At 38.4% G+C, this 26,916-nt stretch overlaps 1 protein-coding gene across 2 annotated transcripts in view; it reads right to left on the minus strand.

Moving 5' to 3' along the window:
• itga1 (integrin, alpha 1) overlaps nt 1-26,522 on the minus strand; it is a 54,923-nt gene extending 28,401 nt beyond the window's left edge. Inside the window, exons 1-4 of one of the 2 annotated variants that reach the window (XM_079256597.1) lie at nt 5,513-5,619; nt 4,410-4,487; nt 4,234-4,322; nt 1,529-1,638 (exon numbers count right to left, since the gene is read on the minus strand). Coding sequence is in view for 1 of the 2 variants with exons in the window: in XM_079256596.1 (XP_079112722.1) it covers nt 1,529-1,638; nt 5,513-5,633; nt 26,369-26,411 (274 nt within the window). In the remaining variant the exon portion in view is untranslated. Of the gene's footprint in view, nt 1-1,528; nt 1,639-4,233; nt 4,323-4,409; nt 4,488-5,512; nt 5,634-26,368 lie in introns of those variants that run through there. The other variant, XM_079256596.1, reaches the window with a different exon arrangement.
• Between the last annotated feature and the right edge of the window lie 394 nt (nt 26,523-26,916).

Below are 26,916 nucleotides of genomic sequence, written 5' to 3' on the forward strand. Positions count from 1 at the left end.
TTGGCAGATTTGTGGATTTTGCATCCCCTAAAAGACACTAGCTCAGATTCTATCTTGCATCCCGTCTCTTTTGTCTCTTCACCCAGTAAAAATTTTTGTTCTGTCACTTTCTTTCTTGTTTTTGCTTGCTTCCTCCTATAATGCAGTGATTCTTTGCCGTAAAGTAAAAGAAAAAAGTTGTAAAATTTGGTTGAATGCCTGAGAAAACTGCAAGAACAGATGACTCTGGGAATCTGCATAATGAAGTGTAATGCCAGTGTGCCATTAAAATGAGTCAGAAGTACAGATGCGGTTTTCGTTTTAATCCTAAAATTGATAAATACCTTTTAATGCCATTAGTTAACCATATAGTTTTAGTTGTAAATTTGGTATAATTTCACAATTTCATCATGTGAAAATTTTCTACTAAACATGAATTTAAAGTGGAACTATTTTGTGCATTTCAGGCTAATTTATTTTTATTTCTGAGGCCAGAAGGGCTGGGATTGATCGAGTTATTGTCACAAATCGCTTTATTTACTTCAGACCGACCCTCTCCGTAGGCTGTCAGATCAGCCTGTGGGCAAAACGAGTGGATTGAGACGCTTCCGCATTAAGCCCCGCCCCCTGCCACTGCACGACATCGGGAGCGCGCACCGCAACTGCTTTCGCCGTCATTGTAACATCTGATAAACAGAAGGATTAGGCTAATATGAACTCAATAAAAAAATAAAAAATAAAAAAAAAAACAATGTCAACACATAGCATACAGCCCTACATGTTGGAACCTGAATCAGACCCTGAAAACAAAGTGGAAAACAGCAACCCACAGCAACGAATGCAGCAGGATGTCTCTCTTTGGTAAACTCACCAGCCATCGTTGCAAATAACTTTATCCGACGTTTTCCACCCGCCTGATGTATTTGTACATGCCCTTGTTAACCAGCAGAAGGTAACCAATCACCGAACCTTATCCCCCGGGACGTCACAAGGATTTCGAAGTCGAAAAAACTCTCTAAAATGATGCGTTTTTCATCGCCATGGAAACCAAAGGGAGAGCGTGCTGGAACTTACTCACACTCAAACATGCGTTTAGGTGATAAAAAACAGTGCCGTTCACATATCTGACGAGGATCCAACACTGTAACACTGTCGAAAGCTCAGAAAACTCAAAATACCATCATAGCACCCCTATTAAGACATATTTAACATAGATGTTGTTTTGTTTTTTGTTCTTTTAAGGTAATATATATATATATACATTTTATTTTCATTTAAATTAGTGTTTGGTGGAATCAGATCAAATCTCTTTATTTGCCACAATGCAGGTTTTACCAACAGGATGATGAAATGTAGTGACTGAGATGAACCAGCTCATGCAGCACACTAAAGGCACACTAAAACAGAATAACAAGAAAGTATATCTGCATATTGCATATTTACAAGAATAACAATAAAAAGTCTAGCGACAAATTAAAATGAATGCTATGTATCTTTAGCACACACACACACACACACACACACATACACATTGAGACAAGATGCTTACTGGGTAGCTCCAGTTTGACACATCTGTTGCCCCTCCTCCCTACTGGACATTTGTAGACGTCTCCAGTTCGCTTGGCTGGCTGACCTGACAGCGGGGAACCAATCAGAACCCTGAAGAAATAAAGAATAGTTGAGGCTGGTGCTGGGTTGGAAATGCAGCCAAAAACCACAGAACTATCGTAACTTTACAATGCAATTATGATAACAAGCACAACGCACGTATCACAGAAATTAAGAGTTGGCAGGTTAAAAGCAGTAACTGTGAGGTCCACCTCTGAGGTGCACAATAATTTGAACCTGGCTTAATTACACTTATATGGTTAAATTAAGCATGATTCAGATTGGCTGGGAAAGCTGTTATAGGTTATTATGATTGGCTAATGTGGCTGCTGTTTAACCCTATTATCAGGCTGACAGGCTGGCAAGAAAAACATTTAACAAACATTCGATTCGAATCTCACCACATTCACCAGATGTTCCAGCTGTTTTCAGATGGGTGCAGTTTTGCTTTGTCCGTATGTCTGTTCAGGTTTTACAGGGTCAATATGCCCAACAGTGTCACACATCCGTGTGTGTGTGTGTCATGACATCATGTCACACCATCTGTAAACTGATGCTAAAAACAGTCGGTCATCTGCCTTCCTCTAAACAGTCAGGCTTATTAACATTCCTCGACACTAATGGGGCCTGGTCATTTAAAATGAGATGCCGAGTGCAACAGGCTCAGCTCGGCCTGCGGTCAGCAACCTGTGAGAAACACCACAACATTACGATCATTTATGATCATTGATTTTATAGGAAGTAATCTTTTTCATACCTATATAACATACTGGAAATAACAGCTATATGTATGTAAAATTTCCTGTGTAAGAGTCATTTAGGTGCTCATTTAAGTTACTTTAGGATGCTGTATTGGAGTTCTTTTGGTACTATAAAGTTTTCTACATTTCTGAACACAAACAAATAATAATTTGTGTGTTTATATGAGGAAATATTTTTGCAGCATTGTTGGTTGTCTCATAAACAACATGGAATTATTTCTGAGATCTGTTGCAAGACGTTTGGTGAACCAAAACTATGGAGACATAAATTGTGAAATTATAAATCATTTGTGCCACATGTTGCACATTTTCTTCATGCAGCTGATTCACCTTTTAACACTGCTGAGGGAGGAGGGCTGGCGGAGACATCTGCGACTAATCAGTCACCTCCCTGTTGCAACCTGCATGATACATCACTATGTGATTGCTGTATTTATTTATTTATTTAATTATTTTGTTCAATAAGTTTAATTAAGTAGCATTGAAAACAACATATGTTTAATTGTACAAATTTAAACCTTTCATCATTTTATACCCTTCCCTGCTCTTGTTATGTTTCCATCTTTGGCTTGTTATCGCTCAGACCTTTGGCTGATTCTTTTCTCTGAACGGGAACAAAATCGAGGAGGTGCAGCCCTAGCTGGCTCTACTGATTAGTAATGAAATGAATTACTGAAACTCTTATTATGTGAGTGTGATAAGATCATAACTGTGAACCAATACCAGGTAGAAACATTTGCAAGTGCATCTAATGTGCCGTTGCAACAGGTTGGACAGAAGCAAATTGAGGGATTAAAATCAGAATAACTAAAGCAGAAATTTAGGGGGAAAATGAGACAAAGAGACGCTTATAAGACTCTAATAGCATTTAACTAGGTTTTAAAAGCGTTCCCAGGCTGTTTATGCATGGATGCTTGGTTTCTGTGTATTTACAAGCAGGGCATGTGGATACTCTGGTGGGTAGTTTACAGTTAACAGCTAGTAGTAAAGACAAGGTTTCTTATTACAGCAGCAGCTGGTGTACTCGCCTGCTCTTACTCTTACTGGTAAATCGAGGACATTCATTTATCTAGATGTTCCGAGTAGTTTCATACGTCAAGTTCCAGGTTGCAAACATGAGACATGTTTCAACTGATGCAAATTTGACTGCTGTATCATAGTATAAAAGCCTAAATTAAATTTTTTTCTAAAACTATTTTTATGGTTTGCATTGTGTAGAAGGCTCTTTTTATGGCAACCTTTCTGAGCTTTTAGCTTATAACTGTCAGCGCTCTGACTACTGTCTTTATAAGGTTAGACACTGTCCATACAATCCAACTTAAAAAAAGAAAACATACAGAAAATTTTAACGTTTAAAGAGTAAAAACCAGCAAGTAAAAGCAGAAAAAAGTTAGAATCACTTTAAAGTCACATTCAGGTTGGTGTAGCACTAATCCACAACTCTTCCATCCTCCAAATCTGGACTGGATCTTCTTAATGTGACAGAGCAGTTGTTTTTGCTGCTGCTGACTGCACGGAACAAATGTGAAAATCTAGGTTTCGGATGCAGATTTTGGCTGGTTTAAACTAAAGACTTAATCACTGCACAGTTGTATGTATAAACATCCTGAGAGTCTCATTGCAAGCGGAAGACAGATTAGCATGGTATCCTCCTCACAATATGCCTAAATACACTGCTAAATGTGAAAAAAAAGAAGTTAAAGGGAATTTCAGTGCATAACGTATAACATTTAGGAGAAACATAAAAAAAGAGTTGATGCTTCTACTGAATTTCAAATAAGAATGATCATGAGCATTTTATTGTTTCATTTGTGACATTTTGACCCTTAAACACAGCACTTTGCACTTTTGTAAGACTGTATGAGAGTTTAAAGATCTCTGCTACCTTTAAAGCTGAGTACGGTAATCTTGCTCAGAGACATTTTTTTTCCTGTAGGTGAAGTGGTTCCTCGTCCTGATAGTAATCTGTACATTCTGTAATCATGAACAATAAGAAATATCGTTAGACCCCTCAGTGTACTGTAAATCTGTAAAAACTCTGACCAATCCAAACGTTCTGACCCAATTGAAGTTGATCTTTTCTTATATTTTGTAAGCTTCTTCTCCCAGCTCACCTCCACCTCCTCCTGCATCGCACACCTGATAGTAGGGGTGGGAAATTGAATAGAATAATCAAATATCAGGATTTTTTTTTTTCGCTTCATAATTTAATAAACTTTTTTTTGTTAAAAGAATAAACCAAAAAAAAAAAATCAAATTAATAAAAATAATCCATTATAAAAATGTTTTCATTTTTATTGTTTTTATTGATCTTTTTACATGTCTTTTTGGGCAATATAGCAGCAGAATGATGGTCTGGCTACTGTGTTGTTTTTTTCCTGATTGAAATCAAAGAAAAATGATGAGCAAAAATAGTTTTTTACATTTTTTTTTTGTTGTTTCGTTTTTAGTCTACAAAAATCCGTAATATCAAAGAATTGTGAGAATCACAATTTAAATCAGAGCGGCACCCAAAAAATTGGATCTAATTGGGACGAATGCATTGTTACAGCCCTTCCTGATTGCCACACCCTGCATATTAACAGCGCGTTGGGATGAAAATACAAAGTGGTGAAGAAGAAACGCGGAAGGCAAACATGGCTGAGAAAATGCAGAAAGGATTTCCCGACCCGGCTCGGTTTATTTGCCTCCTCCCGCTAAACAGCTGAGAAAGAAAAAATTGTTGGTGGAAAAAGCTACAAATAAAAAAAGCCTTGGATCACGCAAAGAGCAATAACAGAGGGGGAGGAGCCAAGACAGGGTGCCACTTTCACATCTTGCTAGCTCCCCAACATTACCTACCCCAGCTTTAAAGAATCTTATCACTCTGTTAGCTCACTAAATTATCTGTTAGCATGCAGTTATTGATAGAAAATATAAGTTTTAACAGTGAATAAAACGAGCATGTAATTGATCTGTTGCTTAATAACCTTGAGCGTTTGAAGGAGGTAGCTGGCCTGAAGTGACTTTTTACTTAGAATATTGACATGTGAGAGACATTCAGTTCTTACATGTAAGTAGGTTAATCTTTGACATAGGTAGATAAAAGGACATTTTTCAGTTTGTACAAACGACAGACTGGACCACTATTCAACTCATGGAAATGAACTTCCGCTGAGACTCACCATTTTCCCTCGCTGTTCTCAAACTGCTGCACAGTGTAGCCGAACATGTCCTCCAGCGGGCCATCAAAGGACAGCCCATTCTTCTGGTCCACGTTGAAGGACGACACACAAGCCAACAGCACTGCGAGGTTAAAGGAAGACAGAAGGTCACACATAATAAGGCCGTCGAGTGCTACATGGCCTTGTTAGTTATTTTAGTCTACTGCAGTGCTCTCAACAATTAGATCATTCTGGATAAACTGACTGAAATCCTGAAACGGGATATGTGAAAATGTATTTTCTCATTTCAGGACGCCATAAACATTCTCAGCAAATATTTAGAAATGACTCAAAATGCAACTCGGACATTAAAAATAAACAGACCAAGTAAAACTTCATCCTAAAGCAATAAATAAAATAGGACATTTGGGGATTTATAGCCACAAAATCCATCCAATTATGTGAATGAAACATTTGATAGCATGGAAATAGTACACTGAAATGAGGCTTGAACTTTGAGGCTACAGTATATGGACAGAACACACACACACACACACACACTCATTCTGAAGGATGTTGAAGGAATTTTGAACATCAGTGTGAGGCACATTGGTCAGACTTCAATTTGACCTGCAGGACAATGGCTTCTTCACTGCTTTTTGCACCGTCTGGCTCCATCTGTCACTGAGCTGAACATATCACAGAGGCTCTATATAAATCCATCCATGTCTCATTGTGCCTGCACCACAATGACACTCTTTATATTTACTGTGCCAGTGAATTCCTTCGACATAATTGATTAAATTCCAGGACTTGTGAGGGAAGAGAGAGAAGTGGAAGGACAGAGGGATTAAAGCAGACCACATACACGGAGACACAAATACAAGCAGCTATTTGTACGGTGACGGAGATGCTTTGTTGAAAATGTGTTTGAGCCAAAGATTATAGAGAACCACCATGTTAAGTCTGGACTGCAGCAATAACAGACCATTTAAAAGACTTGGTCTTGAAATCAGAGAGATGAAGATGGTGGTTGTTAGGACAGTTGGTCCTTTAGTCCAGACTGCAATATCTCAACAAACCCCAAAGGATCAATCCAGGAAACTTTCTGCTCTGTGAAATGCTTGACTTCTCAATTCAACGCTCCTCAGGAGTGTTTTCAGAAACTCTTTTCATGCTTGTAAAGCTTCATTCCTTTACACACTTAGACTTATTTGCACCAATACATGAATTTTTAAACTTGTTTCACTTCATCGTATCAGTTCATTTTTTACCCTATTTTCCGTTTAAGTTTATAGACTTTAATTGCATAAGCGAAGTGATCCCTGGGCATCTAGCTCATAACATTCTCTGAATAACCCCAGATCTCATCATGCATTGAGCTAAAAACACAAACATGTTTCATATTCTCGATATTTCATGCAAGCAGCCTCAGCTTCACTACCTGACACCATTCATTTTTCCCCAATCACAATGTGAAAATGTGCAATTTCCCTGCTGGACTGAACTGCTGTTTCTAAATCCTAACCATGACCATGTTTATTGCTAAAACAGCTGACTTTGTGTAGTTGTTGATGTTAGTGAGCTGCTGCAAATTTGAACTTAATGGATTACAATTACATTTTTTATGTGGCACTGAAGCATTGTTTTTCTTTGATTTATGGCCAGTTTGCTAAATACCATTATTGCTTAATTGAATTCATTCCATCACATTGACAAGTGTAATGTGTTTGCAGTTTTTAAATATTTTATTGATACTGCAATTTAGATTTTAACCCATTTTGGTGAAATGAGTGTGAACATTTGAGCAGTCTCGTGTGTGTGTGTTAACAAGCCATGCCTCGTCACAAAAGGAATACAAACAGCTTGTATGAGGTCCATAACTCAAATAAGTTGAATGGCTTGAATTGCATGAAATTATTGTGTTACAGCCCCTCACACTACTTTCCTATAAGCAGGGGACTTGGTCAGTCAAGTGTATCAGCAGATTTTATATGAGCTCTAAATTCCCATAAAGTGAGGATCAGACCTGCAGAGTCATATTGAGGAATTCCTGCCTAAACATATTTTCTTCTCCTCTTCTCCCTCCATCCTTTCTGTACTTCCTCTGTGACCCCACTTCCCATCTCCCAGAGAAGCTCCATTTCCTGTTCCTATTAAACTTCATTACACATCTCCTTAAATCCACAGGTACACAAACACTAACACTCACACACTTACACACACAGCTAATTTAGCTAATTTAAGATGGCTTGAAGCCAGTCGAGCCTTTTCCATTTATAACAGAGAGAGCTCAAGTACAGTTCAGAGTCAGGCTGCCTTGAGCAGTAAATTATACAAAAATGTCCTCTGTCTACGGGCAAAAACAAAGTAGTCTCATCCTGCCGCCCTTGTCTCCTGACTCTACTCCACTCAAATCAAACACCACAAGTTATGTAACAAGTTATGAAGCTATTTTCATGATCAGGGCAAACACCGGTCCTGGAAACCAGTAAGCAGGATTGCTCTTTTCTAGATGGAAATTGTATCCAAGGCATATAAAGTTGTCTATCGCTGTCTGGGTATTGTGCAGTTGGTCTAAACAGTCATATCTCAGAAACTGATGAATGGATTTCCATGAAATTTTGCCCAAATATTTGGAGTTCAGAGACAAAAAAACTGCCTACTTTGACTGTGATTTATCTTCGACAGAGACAAAGAACTGTCACCCAATAATAAGAAAAAAATTGGAACCTTATCACAATATAATATGACAGTTTTATTGTACAAGTGTTAAACATATCATATCATAACATGATAGTTTATTGTAAAAACGTGAAATTTATTTTGATATAATGTGATATGTTTTGTGGTAAAAACATTAGTCTTTAAATGAGGAACCTTTCTATGCAGTAGATCAGATAAATGTCGAATTTACCAAAATAGGATTAAGTTGTAATTCATAGGAGAGATTGGGATGGTGACGCTGGGAGGATTCTGATATTGGTGATACTGCAACCTTAAACCAGACAGGTCTACGTCTTCATGTCAGTAACTTCCAGTCCCAGCGGTGCATGTAGCCCAAATAATGTTTGTTTTAGTCTTCAGAAGACAGCAAGGCCATAGGTGTAACCACTGGTGCATGTTAACTAGAAACAACACACACACCCAGACACACATGCACACACCAATTCACTGTGTGCAGGCAGGTGACGTATTGCTCACAACAGTTGTATATTCCTATTTAAAAAGCAATAAATCAGAGTAGAAAAATAATGCTTTATAAAGGAAAAATGTAAAAAAAAAAACAAACAGAAACGAGGCTCCAGCTTCTCCGCAAACCTAAATTGGATTAAGCGGTTGGGAAAATGAATGAATGAAAAACCTGAAATATTTCTGCATAGGAATCATTTTCCATAAACTGTATTTTGTTTCAATATTTATATGTCACAACAACATCTGCAAACAGGAACCAACTTTGTGTTTCATCTTCTTCCAATAAAATCTATCACATTTTCTCGTGATGCATTTCACTTATCACGTCATAACTACCATGTTATGATGCGATAAGGTTGCTTTTGTTCATTTGGGAGACAGATCTACTCTTTTGTATTCTTCCAAGAGGGTTTTTTTGTTACTTAAGCGATCTCACGTGAAATATTTTCATATTTCATTATAGAATGCAAAATAAAACTAAATTAAAAGGAAGAATAACTAATAACAAATAACTAAAGTAATAAATGTGAGACGAAAAAAGCAGTTTCAAGCAGCTAATTAAATGGCTGAATTCCAAGCATAAAAAATACAAAACTAAAATATTCTCCTAGTTCTTTGCCAGAGATTTGTGTTGGAAAAAAGAGAAACAGAAATTCTCTGTCATTAAATAAACTAATTTAACAAAAATAAATAAATGACTGAAACATGGTGATTTTTCCGATGCACTCCCACAGTCTTACTTCATAAAGTACTTCATAAAGTAAGGCCGTGTCACCTTCATCTCACCACAATGCCACCATGCTTCATACACTCCACATCAGAGGGGATATGCACAACTACTGTAATGCGAGCTGTCATTGCATCATCTTAATCAGCTGTTTATCTCTGAATAGACCAGAAATGTGTCTTCACAGGTTAAAAAGTTTGTCTTACAGCAAGCCCCCATGCCCCACCCATAGTACTTTGATGTATATCCTCCCAGCCTTGTGCATGTTTTCTTGTCCTATTAATAAAGGACACTATTTTTTTTTAAGTAAAATATTTGCTGTTTCATGTGCATAATCATTTTTACTGTTGGCCTTTTAAGTTCTGCAAAAACATCAGGAACACACACTTTGTACTGTGCTTGAGTGCATCATGTCTATAGACCGAGGACTGAGGCTGATATTGTTAATGTATTATTAGCCATGCCAAATCTTGTGTACTGCAGAATAAAAAGAAAAAGTTCTTGTTGAGCAGATTTTTTATTAATCTAAATTGGTTAAAGTAAAACAGCCTTAAGGCTACAAGGGTTCTGCTCTCAGTCAACCTCCTTGTGCTCATGATTGATCCCGGCAGTCTGTCAGCCACACTAACCCTCAATAAAACCCCGCTGCACTCTCGGCCACAGTTATCACCAGAAAAACTGCTCCATTTTCAACATTTAACATCCCTGCAAGACATCAAGCCAAACAGCAAAAGTCAGATGTGGTCGATGCAGCCAGGGCAGAAGGCAGCAGAGATCAGCACCTGTTAGTCTGTTCAAGTGACTTCAAACCAGTAATAAAAATCACTCTACTCAGCACCTGTAGGCTTCAAAGCCTGTTCAGCTACAGTAAAAACACACACCCAACTGGCACCTGCTCATCTGTAGCATATCTAACCGACTGTAAACAGCTTTAAAGCAGAACTCAAATCAGCACCTGTGTGCAGCAACCACAAAACTCTGCCTTAACTAGCTGTGGTAAGAAACCTGTTAGTTGTAAAGTGGATCCAAGACAGACAGTCAGACCTCCTAAAACTAAAGAAAGTAAACATCTGTATAAACTCTTAGCCTGTGCAGGGTCAGTGGTGAAGGGAAGACTAACTGAATCAGCACACTGACATTTGACCTCTTCATAAAAATGAAATTAGAATGAACTTTGGGTGGGACCTGGAGCTTCTCACCACCATATGCTGGCATTTAACATCACACAGTCCTGGCAGAAGCGAGGCTTCATATTTTGGCATGCCCGTGGGCAGTGTGGATGCCATGAAAAACTTCTTAAACTCAAATATTTCCAGATTTCCGCCTTTGTTCTTTTATCTTTATCTTTTTTTTTTCTCCGTTGATATTCTTTCTTATCCTTCCCCCTCCTTTCTCACAATCCTCCCACTGAGCCGAGCCTGCTCTGCAATCTCTACTTGGTTTGCCCTTTAACAGTATCCACACTCTTCTCTCTAATCACTCCTGGAATGGTTATCACGAGCTGAACCTCTGAAAGGTTTTAGCTCTGCTTACTTTCACTTCATTTTCTCATTTGGCTGTCTGCTCAGTTGCTCCTTCATACTTGGCAAGCACGGAGTGTGGGTGTGGAATAGACATGAGAGGTCATGAATGTGGGCATGTTTGTGTCTTAATGTGCGCAGGAGAACAAGGGGATGAATTCCTTTGAGTTTTAGAAAAAAATGTAAAAAAAAAAAAACATGAGAAGAATGGACAAATAGCTGAAGCTAACAGCAAACTGGAAACAACAGCACGCATATCAGGAGCTCTGTAAAGTGTCATCTGCAATGAGAACATGAAAAGCTAGGTGATCTTTGTCTGCTTACAGAAGAAGCATTAAGGAATAGTAATGAGCTGTTGGTCGCCTGCATCCAGAATCTACCAAGACCCCCAACCCACAATCATTGCCCTTTTCAAGCAGCGCATACAAGGCAGGATTGTTGCCGCTAACCATCTTTACATATTGAACCACCATTGCTTACCAAAATTTCATACTTACTTTTAATGCCGGATCCAAACAAAGCTACATTTGTTTGGAAAACAAGGGTGGACTAATAATTTTTTTATGTGACTGTAGTTCCGAAGGTGAAGTGTTGCAAATAGGAGAACACAGTGTTGCATGGTAAGAGAGAGGCACCCGAGACAGCAGCTGACTCTGAGCCGGATCTGCCTCCAGACCAGCAAATACACCTTGACAGTCACATCCTTTTCGTAGCTGCAACACTGAGTGCAGACTTCAGTTGACAAGAACATGTACAGTCGGGAGATGAGAAGCAGATCCAAGATGGATCTGGACCTGACTGGCGTCAAATTACCATTGAGGAATTCACATCTGGTACTGGTCGCTGTGCAAAAAGACACGAGCACAGATCAGATCTGCATCCTAATTTACACGGCCAATTAGAACATGACACTGGTGTTCATGTACGTCAGTATTAATCACAATCGTTTCTTATCCATGCCAAGTATTGTTGCTGCCTCAATCCAAGCCAACCAGAAAGAGAGAAGAGTTTAAGTGAATTGTTTCCTTGTTAGTGACTAAAACTGACTGGACACCAAAAAGTAGAGAACTTATCAAATCTTGCCTTTAAACTCAAGTCATATGGTCTAAAAACAATACACTTTTTTCTTTTAGGAAAACACAAAATGTTGTCATTGGCGCAAATTAGGAAACTCTCATGACTTGTATTAGTGGAAAGAACACATGAGGCACCTGGTTGTTAGTTTTAAAATGAATAATATCTCCTGCTGCCTTTAGGGACCTTTAGAGGACATCCCTATGGGTTGTGTTCAAGTGTATTGGAAGTATGTAAGAACTTGTAGGGTGTTCTATCTAGAATGAGTCATTTTTACCATCAGGTGCCATTCATCTAACGGCACAGCGTACATTTTGCATGCTACAATGTCAGCATTTGCTTTAGCTTGACATTTATTTATGTGTAATTATTAGTCTTGAATGTCTTTGTAAAATTTTAATGGCTAGCTTGGACCATAATCACTTCATTAGCATGTCTTCAATAATCTGCATCGGCCACGCTTTTGCTTTAATCTACTTCCATCCATTCCTTATTTCATTTGACCATCCTCTGCTCCCCACCGTCATCCATCTCTCTAGAATGTCTCCAATGTCGAATGTTCATTTCCATTCCTGCTTCTGTCTCACCATCTGTCCCAGAAATCTCCCTGCTTGCATCCTTTCCTTCATTGATTGAACAAGTTGTGCCGGGCGGTGTCAGGTTTCACTCTGTGCAACTTCCAGATGTATCCTCTGGAGCTCTGTTTTCTCACTGGTGCAGAAAACATCTAGGCTTACAAGCAGACACCCACACATGACATCATCCCCCAGATGACCGTTAAAGCTTTCATCCCCCTCAAAATCTCTTTCTCTATAATGCAGGGGTGGTTGACAGTCTTCTAACCGTAACCCCTCCAACGCTCGTATAGTGTCTGCTAAATCTGCTGATCATAACAGTTTTAATGCAGAGGGAGTAGCTGGAAGGAGGGGCACGTCTGGGTAGGATCAAACTAAAAATACACACGGCTAGGGGCCAAAGAATGACCTCCTTCCAGAATCAATAAGCAACATGCAAAAATAATCATGTGTGTTATGAGAGAAAAAGTAAGAGGAAGTAATATAACCTCAAGCTTTTAGTTAAACTGTAAATCACCAACTTTTAAAACATCACCGCAGTTTATTTTACAAAGTCAATCTAAGTAAATAGAAGCTTGGAAAGCAAACAGAGAGGCGCATAAACATGAAGCAAAGAGTCTGCAATCAGGTAACAATTATCTGTAGAGCTTTACACATATGTATAATTACTTAGACATAATGACTGCACATCTAATAACAACATACATTACAGCAGTAGTTATAGTTTGACTGTGCATCGCTGTTTATTAGTGCTTTGTACTGGGTTTAATAATGAAGTGATACAAGCTCTTACCCAGAATCCCACTCACCAGACGAGCACATTGATCTGGACAAACTACTTATGTTGCTTAAATTTTCATTAGTGGTGCAGGAACAGCAAAGTGCTTCTGCCTGTTCGGTTGAAGGACTGATGGCGTCCATTCACAGGAGAAACATAAATAAGCTTGGAGACCATTTTAAACACTTTGTTTCATTTGTTTTAACATTCAGATCAAGGTGTTATTTCCAGAATGTGAAATACTGAAAACAAACTCCAAGAGCTACAAAAATACTACATGTCAAGTCTGAACAATTAACACTGGATAAGAGTTGAGTTTCTCATTGATGTCATCTAAACAGGATATGTATTATAACACTAAGAAGAGTTCAGTTTTAACCCCTAAGGACAATAATAAAAAAAAAAACTAATCAGAGACACAAGTTTGAACCCACATGAGTCTACTCTTAAGGTCAGAAATAGTTGCATACATCAGGTTCCTTTGCAAAATAAACAAAATCTGGAACATGATGTCAATTATTAACCTTTTCAGGAAGGTGAACTTTAGACTTTTGGTCAGTTTTCACGCTTTGTTTTTTCTGTTGTTGCAATTTAAACAAATCAACTCACGTTTTTAGCACCATACTTCATTTTAATACATGAGAATGGCATAATTTTTCCAGCCGCTCCAGAAAATAAAGTTTGAAATGATCTTCTTAAGCAGTGGGAGTTTGTTTAATCTAATAACATGTGCATGTTTCTCAAAGCAGCTCTGAGCAAATAAGTGCACCATCTTACTTAAATCCTCCAGAAAGCTGCAGTAATACTGTAAATAATAGTTGGTTGATTTAATAGTTAGCTGGGCGATGTGTTGTAAACATGTAATTACTTAGAACTGTAAAGGAAAAGCTTGCACAGCAGAACTAAATACACGCTTATGTTACAGCACAGACTGCTTTGCAAAGTCAACAAACTGTAACAAGTTAAAACTAATAAAACATATTCAACATCAATTTTATTCCAATGATGGTTGTTAAGAAATGAGAAATTATTTTCGCTTTAGAAGGTTAAATCAATAATTATTCATTTTCAGAAGCCATTTTACCAATAATATTGCTTCACTTCTTTTTTTTCTTTTGGAGACTAAGAGGAAGCTGAAATTCCCAGAGAGAAAATGCTATTAAACAGTTTGCAGCATCACTGAAATACCTTTAAAGGGAAACTACATATCAGGGGAAAAGTGAGGAACTAAAGATGTTCTTGAGTGCTCTGATGAAACATGGCAGTGAATCCTACTCCTGTTCACACATTTCCTCCCTCTATAAAGCAGACAAATGTTTTTAAGGGGGGGTTGCAACACCCCTCAAGGTTCAGTTTCTCTGTTAAAACTTCAACGCTGCACAAAAAGAGGAAGGATAACATCATGAATATAAAAAAAAAAAAAAAAAACATAGTTATGAGGCAAAAAATTAAACACAAAGTCAAACAAGGACACAGAAATATGTAAGAACTGAAAAGTTTGAACTGTTCTCTGTGCTGCAGAGTCCTCTGGAGCCTGTAGAGCTGATTATGTAAAGAATATTGCAGCTTATTGGACTGTGCACCATCGGCATAACATAGTTATCAAACAATGATTGATAAATAACAAACAATCCCTTGTTCAGTCAGAGGGGGTTCCTCTGCTCTGGCGCAGTAAGTCATTCCTGATCACAGGAATGACTGAATAACGGCTGATAATTCCTCTTGATATTTTTATGCTGCTAAATTGAATGATTTTATTAGCTAATTATTCCCTTCTTTGGGAATAATAAAGCATCATTCCAGTAAATTCAAATGGTACTTAATGTCATTGTCGACTGTTTAAAAAAAAAAAAAAAAAAAAGTTTGACAAATTAACAAGGAATCTTTAGTTAAAACATTTCAGATTAGATTAAAAAGAAACAATTTCTGGCTGATTTTAAATAAAATCAGTTCTAGTTTCAGGAGTAGAGGTCTCTGGAAGTTGTTTACTGGTTTGCTACTAAAGCCAGCAGCAGACACAACAAGCTGCATGTTATAGATTTACTTTAAAATTTCTGGTTGTTACAAGAACTTTGACCTGTACTGGATATTAGTTTTAAAAACAATCCCTAAACATGTGATTCAGTGTAGTTAAAAGTTAGTTTGACCCATAGAAATATTATGAAATAACTGTCTTACTGCATGTCTCAGATGCTGATAAACTTAGTGGAAACGGAGCACAAATGACATGAAGATTTGGCAGATAAACAATTCATTATTTATTGCTGTACGCAGAAGTGCAAAATCTGTTATCATTTGCATCTTGGAGCCAGAACATTCAGGTTTGCTAAAGGCTCCTTAATGTCTCTGTAAGCGCATGAAAAGCTTCAGTTCACATGTGATCAATTATCTTGCTGTGACAGAGAAATCAACATTTATAAGAGAAATTAAGTTTTGTCAAAGTGTTTGGGCTGACTCTAACTAATGTGATCAACAGAAGCATTTAAAGACAGCTGTATACTTTTCTGGGAATTGTTTATTGGGTGTGCTGTCAGATTAGGGAGGTCAGCTTCTGATCATTCCTGTCATTTTCTTTAACAGACAATCTGACATTGATAGATAGATAGATAGATAGATAGATAGATAGATAGATAGATAGATAGATAGATAGATAGATAGATAGATAGATAGATAAATACTTTATTAATCCCGAAGGAAATTGTGCAGTTGTCCGTTGCTCACATTCATAAAACAGCAAAAGACAAAATTTAAAGTTTAAAAAACCAGACAAATAAATAATTCAACAGCATTAAAAGATAAAGTGCTACAGGTTAAGGTGCTACAAGTTAAGGCACTTTTATTTTTTATACCACATTTGGAATTTTTCACGTTAATAACCAATCAACACTGCAATGGTGGGGTTTATACGGTGTTTTAAATGAACCTTGATAAGGTGTTTTTCTTTCGTACACTCTTGTCTGGGGGAGGAGCGTTGTGACCAGCATAGACCATCATGTTGGCCTCTTGTTGCAGGTTTATGTGAACATTGGACTCCCATCAGACTCTGCAGCTCAACTGCTCCCTGAACGATGCCAGTTTGATGAACAGCTCTGGCCCATTGCTGCCTGAAGAGAGAGACATGGGGGGGGGGGGGGGGGGGGGGGGGGGGGGGTGAAGGGCCTGACAGGCCTGGTGCACAGATGCACCACTACACATAAATATCTGGATCTAAGACGATCAGCAGTAACCAGATACAGAAAACCCTCATGTATTAAAAGTATGTGTACGTGGGTATGCACACCATTCTGTTTTCTCCTAGCAAGATGCTATGGGTCTGTTGGTGAGAATGAGGAAATGACTAAATACAGACCTAGATCCTGTTTTACAAAAAGAAAAAAAAGAAAATCACAAAAACAAAACAGGTTTTCATGTCCCCATCAATACTGGGAAATGAAAGCAGTTTAGTAGAGAACAGGAACACCCTGGTGTTAGCAGTTCTTATCAGCAATATCCATTCTTTATGTCCAATAAATAAAGCTTTTCTTTTTAGCTGTAAAAATTGTGATTTTTAAAGACACTTACAAAGAACATACAGCATCTGCTACATTTCAATGTGTAACAGTTCAAGACTTCTTGTGTCTAAAAACCAAATAAAAAAGCTGCAGAGATCAACATCCCTCTTTGGATCCATCTATTTTCCTCTTTTACTCTTGCATATTCTTGTTTTTCTTAACTCAAAAGATAATGCAATCTCCACCCACCATAAATTTGCCTTATTAGAGCTCCTCTCTTGACTCCCTATCGTCTCCCAAAAGCCTCCTTTCTCCTTTACATCACTGTCTGCCCTGCTGCGTCCACGTCCCACCTCTTTACTGCTGATGTCTCACAACAACTGTGCAGTGCCAAAGGTTACATGACCAAAAAAATACCACAGCATGCACCAGCTATCTGTGGGCATGAACGAAAGATAGCCCAAAAATTCCTGGAAACAACTGATAACTTCTGATGATGGGGTAAAACTGGGAAAAACGTTGTGTAGCATCTTATAAACTTTTGACACTTTCATCATGAGTTTCCTCAATAAGGAAAACATAAAACCAGTGCATACTGGGGTTGAGGGGATGCTCGCAAAAACTGCTGATATTGTAACATTTCAGATAAAGATCTGATGATTGGTGAGGTGTGAAAGCTCATGCAGAGCAGCCTTTTGCATTCAACGCATTTTTGTGTGCACATGTGCAAGGTTTGACACTTTGAGGAGGTTAACACCTTTAAAATTACTCATGTCAACTCACACCTCAACGGTGTGTCTTGCTCAATTATAATGTCACTGTCTCTCCAACAAGTGTGTGAGATTGTAATAGTCTTGTTTTGATAGGAGCCCAAGTTTATCTCTGAGCTCGATGGTCACTTGTAGGAACATGAGCTTTTTAAACACTTAGTGGAGATCATCCCTGCTATTCAAACAAGATCAGTTTGTCAGTCACTGACAGCCATCTGACACAAAAAAAATCATTGTGGTCCCACCCAAGCAGGTCCAGATCAAGTGGGTTTAGATGCCTGTCCAATCACAAATAAATGCAAGTTGGAACAAAATACTTGAGCATGAATGTATGAATTAAATATAATCTTAAAAGCACCCTTTTTGATTTGCAGTCCAACCATACTGAAGGTCTTTGAGACTTTGAAACTCATGTTGAACTAAATTAAACTAAACAAACTCAATATTTTGACTGTGTTATGATGTCAAATAAAGATTCATCACACAACAAAACTTGACATATTCTGCCTCTCCTGGATGAGTACATAACATCCTCTCAATACTGACTAAAAGAATTATTCCATGTTGAATATGTTTTGTAAAATTGGATTATATAACCTGCATGGTATAATTTTTGTATTATGTAGGGGACCATTATTTGTGACACTGAAAGTTGCTTCATTGCGACTGGATTCTTTGTTCTCTGGAAAATGCAGAGTTTCTCAGTAATAGTGAGTCATATAAATAGTGGAAAGGTATTTTTAGCAGTAGCAGCATGGCTGGTAAACTTTTGAAGCTGTCTGACTGCCGGTGCACATCTTCATGGCAAAATGTGGTATTCAAAACACCTACTGTTGCCATGGTAACGTGAAGCTGTTTTGGTAAGTGTTTATGTGTCTTGCCTTTCTCTCTCTACCTGCAATCCACGGTCGAAAAATTTGGTATATTTTGGATTAAAATGTTTGTGGAGCTCAAGGATGGGTGTGTCTCAGCAGAGTAAGTAGGAGAACAACCAGCGAACCATCTGAACTTTCTTACCACATTCTTTTCCATTTACATTGTACTTCATATGAAATATCTGTTAGATCGGGGTGCCCAAAGTCAGTCCTCGAGGAATGCTGCAGGTTCTCAATACATCCCTGTTCAAACACACCTGGCTTTCATTAAATGTATCCAATAGCCAATGAGGTTCTGCACAATGAATGATTAGTTTGAGTCAGGTGTGTTGGAACAGGGAAACATAGAAAACCTGCAGAATTGAGGCCCTCAAGGACCGGGCATCCTGGGCATCCCTGTGTTAGATAAACATATATCATTTTCCACAAAAAGGGTCTTAAACTCTTTGGTATCATAGGACATAGTTTGTTCTTTGCTCATTTATGGATTATGTAGTCTGTAATGTGTACATCTCTGAGTGTCAGTCTTTTGATTGACTGGTGACTTATCCAGACTGATACCTTGGCTTTCGCCCAGTGCAAGCTGGGATAGGCTCCAGTTCTGCAATGTTACCTTTCAAAAGATATGCTGATGCAGCTGCTGGATGGATTCTAATCTGCCACAATTGTTGATTAATGCTAATAACATGCTGATATTAGACAGTATATCTGCTTTATTTGACTGTGAACATTTTTATTTCCAAGCGCTAGTTTCATGCTTACCATAAATGGCAAAGACCACAGTATCACTAAAAGCATCAAAGTTTGCACATCTGTAGCCATTTCAACAGCAGAGTATGACTTTGAGTCATGTGGGTGGCCTTTGTGGTTTCTAAAGCTTGGGGGAGCAAATCTTTAAACCTTCCTTTTCACAAACACAGTTCATAAAGTTGATGCAAGTTCCTCTCTGGTTTTCCAGACAGTTCAATTTCTTGTCAAATAAGCTCTTTTCCATGGTGACATCATAATACTTCCTCCTTAAGGTCAACTGCTGCTAGTCTAACTTTTTGAAAACAAAAAATATATAAAAATCATTAGTTTTTTGTGTAAAACTGAGCATAACAGCATGACTGTCTAAAGAGATTATTTAAAATAAACCCTCATCTTTCAATTAATTTCTGCATCACTACTGCAAAGACAGGAAAAGAGAGATTTTATGAAGACAGAAAGGATAGGTGAGAAACTGAGAAGACTCACATGCGATTATTATTATGAAATATCTGTTTTAAGCACATTGCATGCAGTAACTGAGTGATAAACTTTTGTCCTGCTGAATACTAGTTTTGGCAATCAAAAGGTGTGAAGAGATGCTTAGAGATGCAGCAGCACTTGCAAATGAAAGCCAAAATGCTTATTTGCAAGCTTTGCTGATTTCCATACAGCTGAGATAATTTCGTCCTTGCCTCGGTGCATGCATACACAGTGCTCAATGCATAAGTATAATTTGTGTTTTCTTTGTATAATTGCTTGTTGTTGCCATTGAGATTTTGTTGTTGCATGTTTGGTTGAGCTTACAGCAGCCACACATTTTTGCTGTTGAGAAACCACAGTGGTGATCTCTGAGGCGAGTGCACAGAAAGCACAGTTCTGATAATAAAACCATCTAAGGTGTTTGGGGGGTTTCATTTTCAAGCTTGCTGTAAATGGTAAATATTGGATCACAAACTGATTTGCATATAATATTAAACTTTTCTGTAATTTTATGTCCTGTCTTAGTATTTTATGTCCATTGTTCCACAGACCACAAACCCAAATATTATATTTTATTAAGTTTCTGACTCTTACCATTTGTAAAGATTAAGCAACAAAGACAAAACATTGTACAATACACAAAAATTTACATATAGAAGTTGAACTTTAGCATGTGCATTCAGATGTTGCATCCTCATCTATGCTCATCAGAGCTGGAAGCGTTAAATACCAGTGACTACCACAGAGTCATTTGACTCAATCTAAAGGCCTGTTAAACATTTTCCCACAGGACTGAAAAATCAGATGTTAGAAAGCGTTCCTGGGTTTTTTCAACAAGTTTATGAGGAGTGTAAAGTTATTTTAGCTGCAATCCTGCAAGATACTTTTAGAATAAAGATTAAATGCTCATCGAAGATGAACAGATTTGTCTCTGTTTTGTTTGAAGAGGAACACTTCTGGTCTTATTGCTGCCTACTACACAAAAGCAAATGCTTTAATCCAGCACCTTGTACAGCAGAGTAGTGATAACATGGTTACAGACATGAAATTCTGGATATAACATTTTAAAAAATGCAGCAGTTTTCCAGATGGACTCACAAATCAAATCACAAATTTTAAAATAAATAAAGACAGAGTGATAGGTCTGAGGAATGTACGTATTTGAAATCTGGTCTTAACACTGACTTTAACACTTTAACACTTTAACTTAACTGTCTTTAACATGAAAAACTTTTCTTAAACTTAGACTGGTGGAACTGTTCCTCCGATGAACATAACCATGTACAGTAATGGAGACAGTGGAATTCTGAGAAACATACCAGAGTGAGTCTGGTCTCTCACATAATACTGTATATGTTAGTATGTCAACAAACATACATCATTTACTGGGTTCATTCCTTCGCAGTCACTTTATTTGCATTTACCTGATGGCAAAGAGTCATTGCTGCATAAGGAATATTTCTCACATATACTGCAAATGTAAACCATGAGCTAAGTGTTAGAACGCAGCCATCTTTATGTGAAAAGTTGCACCTCAGCCATATTACATCTTTAAACCACAAGCTTTCAGCAAAACCAGTAGAATTTTCCTGCTGCGTATGTATATTTCAGGCAAAAATACAATAAGATTTTGAAGCTGTTCTAATCTGCGGCTGTACAGAGTATGTGTTGCTGCAGATTTGTGCAACAGGGCAAATGCCCTTCCTCTAATAGAACGCTACAATGTTTCTGTCCTCCAATCTATACGCATAGAAGTTAATACTAATTTTACTATGTATGATACATCATTTAGGTCTAATGTCTTAGTTTAGTTTGTTTGATCTTTTTCCTGGAAGAAGAGATGTGGAAAGAGATTAATCAATAATTCTCATCAAACCTCCAAAAGGTCATGAAACAATGACAAACAATAAGATAACTACCAGTAAGTTGATGTCAAAGAAAACAAGTAAGAGATAGATAAGTTAATGTTGCTTATTTTCCCCAGATGTGTTTGAAATTTTATGGAAGTCATGAAATCATTAAAAACAAAAATGTATTATTAATGAAACTGACTATAAAAAAAAAAATTACAAATGAATATCTCAACTTGTTTTACCTTTAGGAACCAACACAAAAAGGAAGCTGTTTGAACAAAAACATGTTTTCTTCCATAATTTTCATATATTGTTCAGAACTATTGGCTCCTTTGTAGATATGCAGTGGCCTGGGCCATAACTGCAACTCTATGCCATAACAGACGCCAACTTTTGAACTCAATTGGCAACAAACAAACTCCTCGCCTCAGAGGCCCAGAGTATCCTGCAGCATCATGGATTCAAAAAGGATTTTAAATTTTGTTTTTGCCACTGAACTGGAAATTCCCGCTCTGCTCATTTCTAATTAGCTTTAGTCAAAGATTGTATCGGTATTTTTCTTTGCATTTACAGTTTGAACTTGAATTAATGGATGCAGTGACGTGCTCAGTGACAGGAATGTTCTGGAGAATTCCTGAATCCTTGCAGGATTCCAGCTCCACTCTGCTTTAAATCCATTCAGGCTTCAGGAGAACATTCAATGTTGTCTCTTCCCTCGATCCATTAAATTAAAAATGAGCTCGTTTAAGAAAAACAACAGGTATTTTTATTTCAGAGCAATCATGAAATTATTTTCAATTAAATGCTGGATTAAAGGAATCAGCAATGTTTTCTAGTTTTACTGTTACTGCTGTTCCCATTATTTTCATCATAAGTTACAGTCCACAGAGAGGCTTACACATGATATTTAATCTGTTGGAAGAGGTCTGACTTTAAAAAATGTTTAACCAAAACAGACGACTTGAGCTGATTTTGCAATTTCTTGTGAACTCAAAAGTTTTTACGTAATTCCTTTCAAGGAATTCTAACACAAACCAGGAGGTAAGGGTGAGTTGGCATGGAATGGCCCAGTTACTCAGCATTTCAGGGAATTTGTCTGCTGGCACCAGCAAGCAGATAGTGTCAGATAAGTGCTACAACGCAGGAGGTGAGCTGACTCAAATGAAAAGATAGGATCAGTGGAGGAGGATGAGGAGGAGGAGAAGACATATTGCTAATGACGGAGGCGGCTGAGTTCACTGAAAAGTCTTGGCAAGCTCATAAATTTTATTCAGAGCTTTAATGTCTAAAAACGTCCATCCCTTGACCTTACAGCTTTCAGTGAATTAACCATCCTCTCTGGTCAGCTACTGCAGTGGTCTATGAGCAGACTAAAAAAAAAAAAAATTCCATGATCTGAGATGTGAGAAACTGCAAGAAAAAAAGCATCCCAGCTCTCCAAGGAATGTTGTGTGTTCTAAATCGGGTTGCGTTCGACTAACCTTTCACCCCTTCTTTCCTTCTCTGCAGCATACTGTCACAAAAAGCCTAAATATCTGATATATCCTGCTGGAAAACACCTTGTGATACCAGCACCAGTAAACCACAAGTTATGCTGAGTTCTCAAATCAGATTTCATTTAACTGATCAGTTTGTTACAAAATAAAGCAAGAAGTTAAGCTTGACGTTGTGATGCAGCCATATGAGCCCAAAGATGCCCTGCAGCTGTTTCTCATATCTCAGAAACAAATATCTCATTATGTGTGATCTCTGCGAGCAGCTTCCGCTTCTATAAGCCACAGGGTCAGAAATCTTCCTGTGCTATCAAAATGATAGCCTTCAACAGAGCAAAGATCCTTTAGTCTCTAACATGTAATCCTATTTGACGGATGCATCTGTAAATTTCATTAGATCATTTTAAATTTCTTTTCCCAAACCCGACTGGTGATGTAAATGATCATTACTTGCAGTCTTAGTCTCAGGTGTCCACTGCTGTTCCAGTGCTCAGTCTGGTCACTCGGGTCCAACACATACTGATTGAAACCAGATGCCTCCCTCTTTCCCTCTACAGCACCAAACTCAAACCACCTGCAGTCCCATCTCCGTTTGGAATTTACAAAGATTAAATGCTGTCACTACAATAACCACATGTGGGCCTCTGAGACAGGCAAAGGTAGCTCCAATAGCAAAACACAGGACCCCAGTATGAGATCTTAAACCAGAAGGTTTCTACCACTGTGTCAGCTAACTGCGCCCAAAGTCCAGCAGCTTGGCTTGCATTGCTGAATAAGTAGGGCTGCGCAGTCTAAACAAGAGGCGGTAAGGATCATTCAGACGCAGGTCACATTTCTGTTAACATTCATGCATCATAGACGAGCCACTGCATGACTGTCACAGAGGTTCAAGGTAAAACCAAAGTAAGAGTGACTTACTTCCTGCTGTGAGGCTGCAGCACAAACCACTAAACCACCATGCAGCTCATCAATGTCCCTGGTCTGCATGCGTGTTCCTATGTGATAGTGTCCAGTTTACACGTCTAAGTGGTGCTACTGTTGCCAACAATGCTCTAAAAGGAAGAAGAATGGGGGGGCAAAAGTTGCTAATCAAAAACGTTCCCCTTTGTTCACATTTCCTCCTCTTACTGCCATATTTTCACCCATGAATTGCTGAAATGAGGGGATAAAAACTCATTTTTATGGATTCAACTGACCTATAGCATTAAGCTCATATATTCTAGCATACTGTGCATTGCTTAGACAGTTACAAAGCTTTTAAATTATAATGATTTATCTGACACCTATGGTTCAAACCCACCTTCAATAGCCTTTGGATGTCGCCGCTCTCCTTACCAAATTATTAAAAAGGACAAATAAACACAAATACAATCCGAGGATTATCTGACAGTCATAGCAGACAAACAGAGGGAGAATCTGCTCCACTGCAGCCCATTGCAGCGACTCCACTGTTGAAGTGAGAAAGCATCATTGAAATTTTTGGTTTGTGAAAGTGTAAACAGCAGATGTAAGTTTAGAGAAAAAAAAAAAGGATGAAGCCAGAAAATATAAAGTAATCAACACAGTCATCCCTTTTATTGTTCCATTAATCTGCCTCGAGACATTGTCGTCATGGTACGCTGGACCAGTTCCAGAAGTTATCATGTGAACGTGACCTGAATGTGCACTGATCAAGCTAAGATCATCATCAAATGACCTGCAACATGCCGACTGGAAGAGACAAACAGACGGCACGCTGTTATACATGCAGTTATCAACCGGACTTCATTCTTGATGCAATGGCAATAATTTGTTTTGTGATCTTCAACGGATCCCCTTACAGTCACACAGACACACGATTATCTCTATTTGTCTCTAACTCAATTCTCTAATGACCATCACAAGCCAGTATCACATGGACGCAAAGGAATCTGAGCATTAAAGAGACATTCTCTCTTTGCTTTACTCCTTCTCAGTCTTTTTCCCTTCATCTTTCTCCATCCAGGAGTTTTCAGCTTTGTTGGTACATTTGAAACATGTTTGAAGTGTTGGGCATTCATTTACAACTCTGGAGAATCACCAGAAGACCTCAGAAACAGATATTCCAAGAGCATTTTTGTTGCTGTTGAATCAACATTAGCGTCACCTTTCACCCTTTAAAAAAGCTACTATGAGTCATCTTCCGAGTGTTTGGTTCTAGGCAAGATGTGATGCAATTTATTCTGAAGAAAAGGATGAGGGCTTATAGTATACAGAGTAAACGCTGTGGCAACATCTAATTAGAGCTCCATAGAGTAATTTGACTGAAATCCCTTTTATGGAGCAACACTTCTCAGACTAAGCTCCTGCTTGTAGAAACAATCGAGAGCTGCGGTTTCCCGTAGTCACAGTAAAAAACATATGGGCAATTTGGACAGAAAGTATTTAGGAGCAGTTCATGAAGACAATGTGGTGCCACTGCCTCTTCATGAGCCAAAATCTAAGTGAGTGACACACCTAAAACATGCTTGTATTGTAGAGCACTGGTTCCCAGCTCAGGGTCCTTAGTGGTTCCCACTAAACAGAGGTGTCATGCTGTAACTAGATTTATAAATATAGAGAAAGGATAAAGCATTCTGGATTATGTGAGCATGAAGCCAATCAAACATGTTGCCAGACAGATACATTGGCTGTGGTGATGCTGATACAAGCAGGAGAATGAAACATCATGCAGGAGAAAGGCGCCATTCAAGCCACAGGACAAAGTTGGAAACAATTTGCACATTGATTGTTTTGCTGGGAAATTAAAATATGTTTAGCTAAAGTTCTGCATCTCACCTAAACAACCTTGGACAGCTGATGCAGAGAACACACACACATATCTCAGATTGCCAAAGAGCATGCTGCTGTCCCCAGATTGGCCTGTTTCTGGTAATTAACTCGGGTCTACTTAATGACAAAGACTGCAGCACCTTGTCGCGATATATAGCCTAAAATAAGAACATAGCGTCACAGTCTAGGATGAACATCACACCTGACAGAGGTAAACAAAGTCAATGAGCCTGAAAGTGTTTTTAAAAGATGGAAATTGCGGCTGGTTGTCATTGAAAGAGTTGCCAATAGATACATTTTCCTTCTGAGCGCGCGCCCATATGGGTTACGTATCTGGGATCGTTGGCAGAAAGGTCGCAACTTTTTATAGATTCAAGCAGGGGGCTTCCAAAAAAAAAAAAAAGTGGCATTAGTCCATATGATACATATACTGGACACATGGACGCTCTCTGCTTGTGTCAGATTATTTCATGCGCAAATATTCCCGTGTTGCGACGTTTACTCACCAACAGCTGCCGCTGCTGTCAGATTGACAGCTCCACTCAGCATCCTGCCTCGCTCGTGCAGCTTCCGCGGACTTGTAAAGCTCTGCTAAACGGGGATCCTCACACAAGTAAAAAATTTGTTATATGATCATCAAGAGAGCCCAGAAGGCATTTCCTTCTCCTCGGCGCTGTTCCACTGCGCGTCCGCTCCTCTCGGTGGGAGCGACAGATGCAGCGAGAGGAGGACGAGGGCGGGTAGAGTTGTAGGAACTTCACTCATTCACAGGACCTTCTAACCTAAACTGAGGGGTTGGACTGCTAGTATGGAAAACAAAAACTGTCCCAGAGATGGGACAAGACGACAACAGAGCAGCCACGCCTGGCCAAATTCGTGAACATATAGAAGTTTTGAGACTCAGTTATCAAAAATCAAATGAATTACTCCACTTGGAGTTTTCAACAGCAAAATTATAACAGGGGGAATACCTTGCATGTCTATTCATGGGGGAATTAAAACATTTTCAAACTTAGTTTAAGTAAGTTGTTTTGAACAATTGAAGTTGAATCCA

This window comes from Telmatherina bonti, assembly GCF_933228915.1.
Source record: "Telmatherina bonti genome assembly, chromosome: 17".
Classification (NCBI taxonomy): domain Eukaryota; kingdom Metazoa; phylum Chordata; class Actinopteri; order Atheriniformes; family Telmatherinidae; genus Telmatherina; species Telmatherina bonti.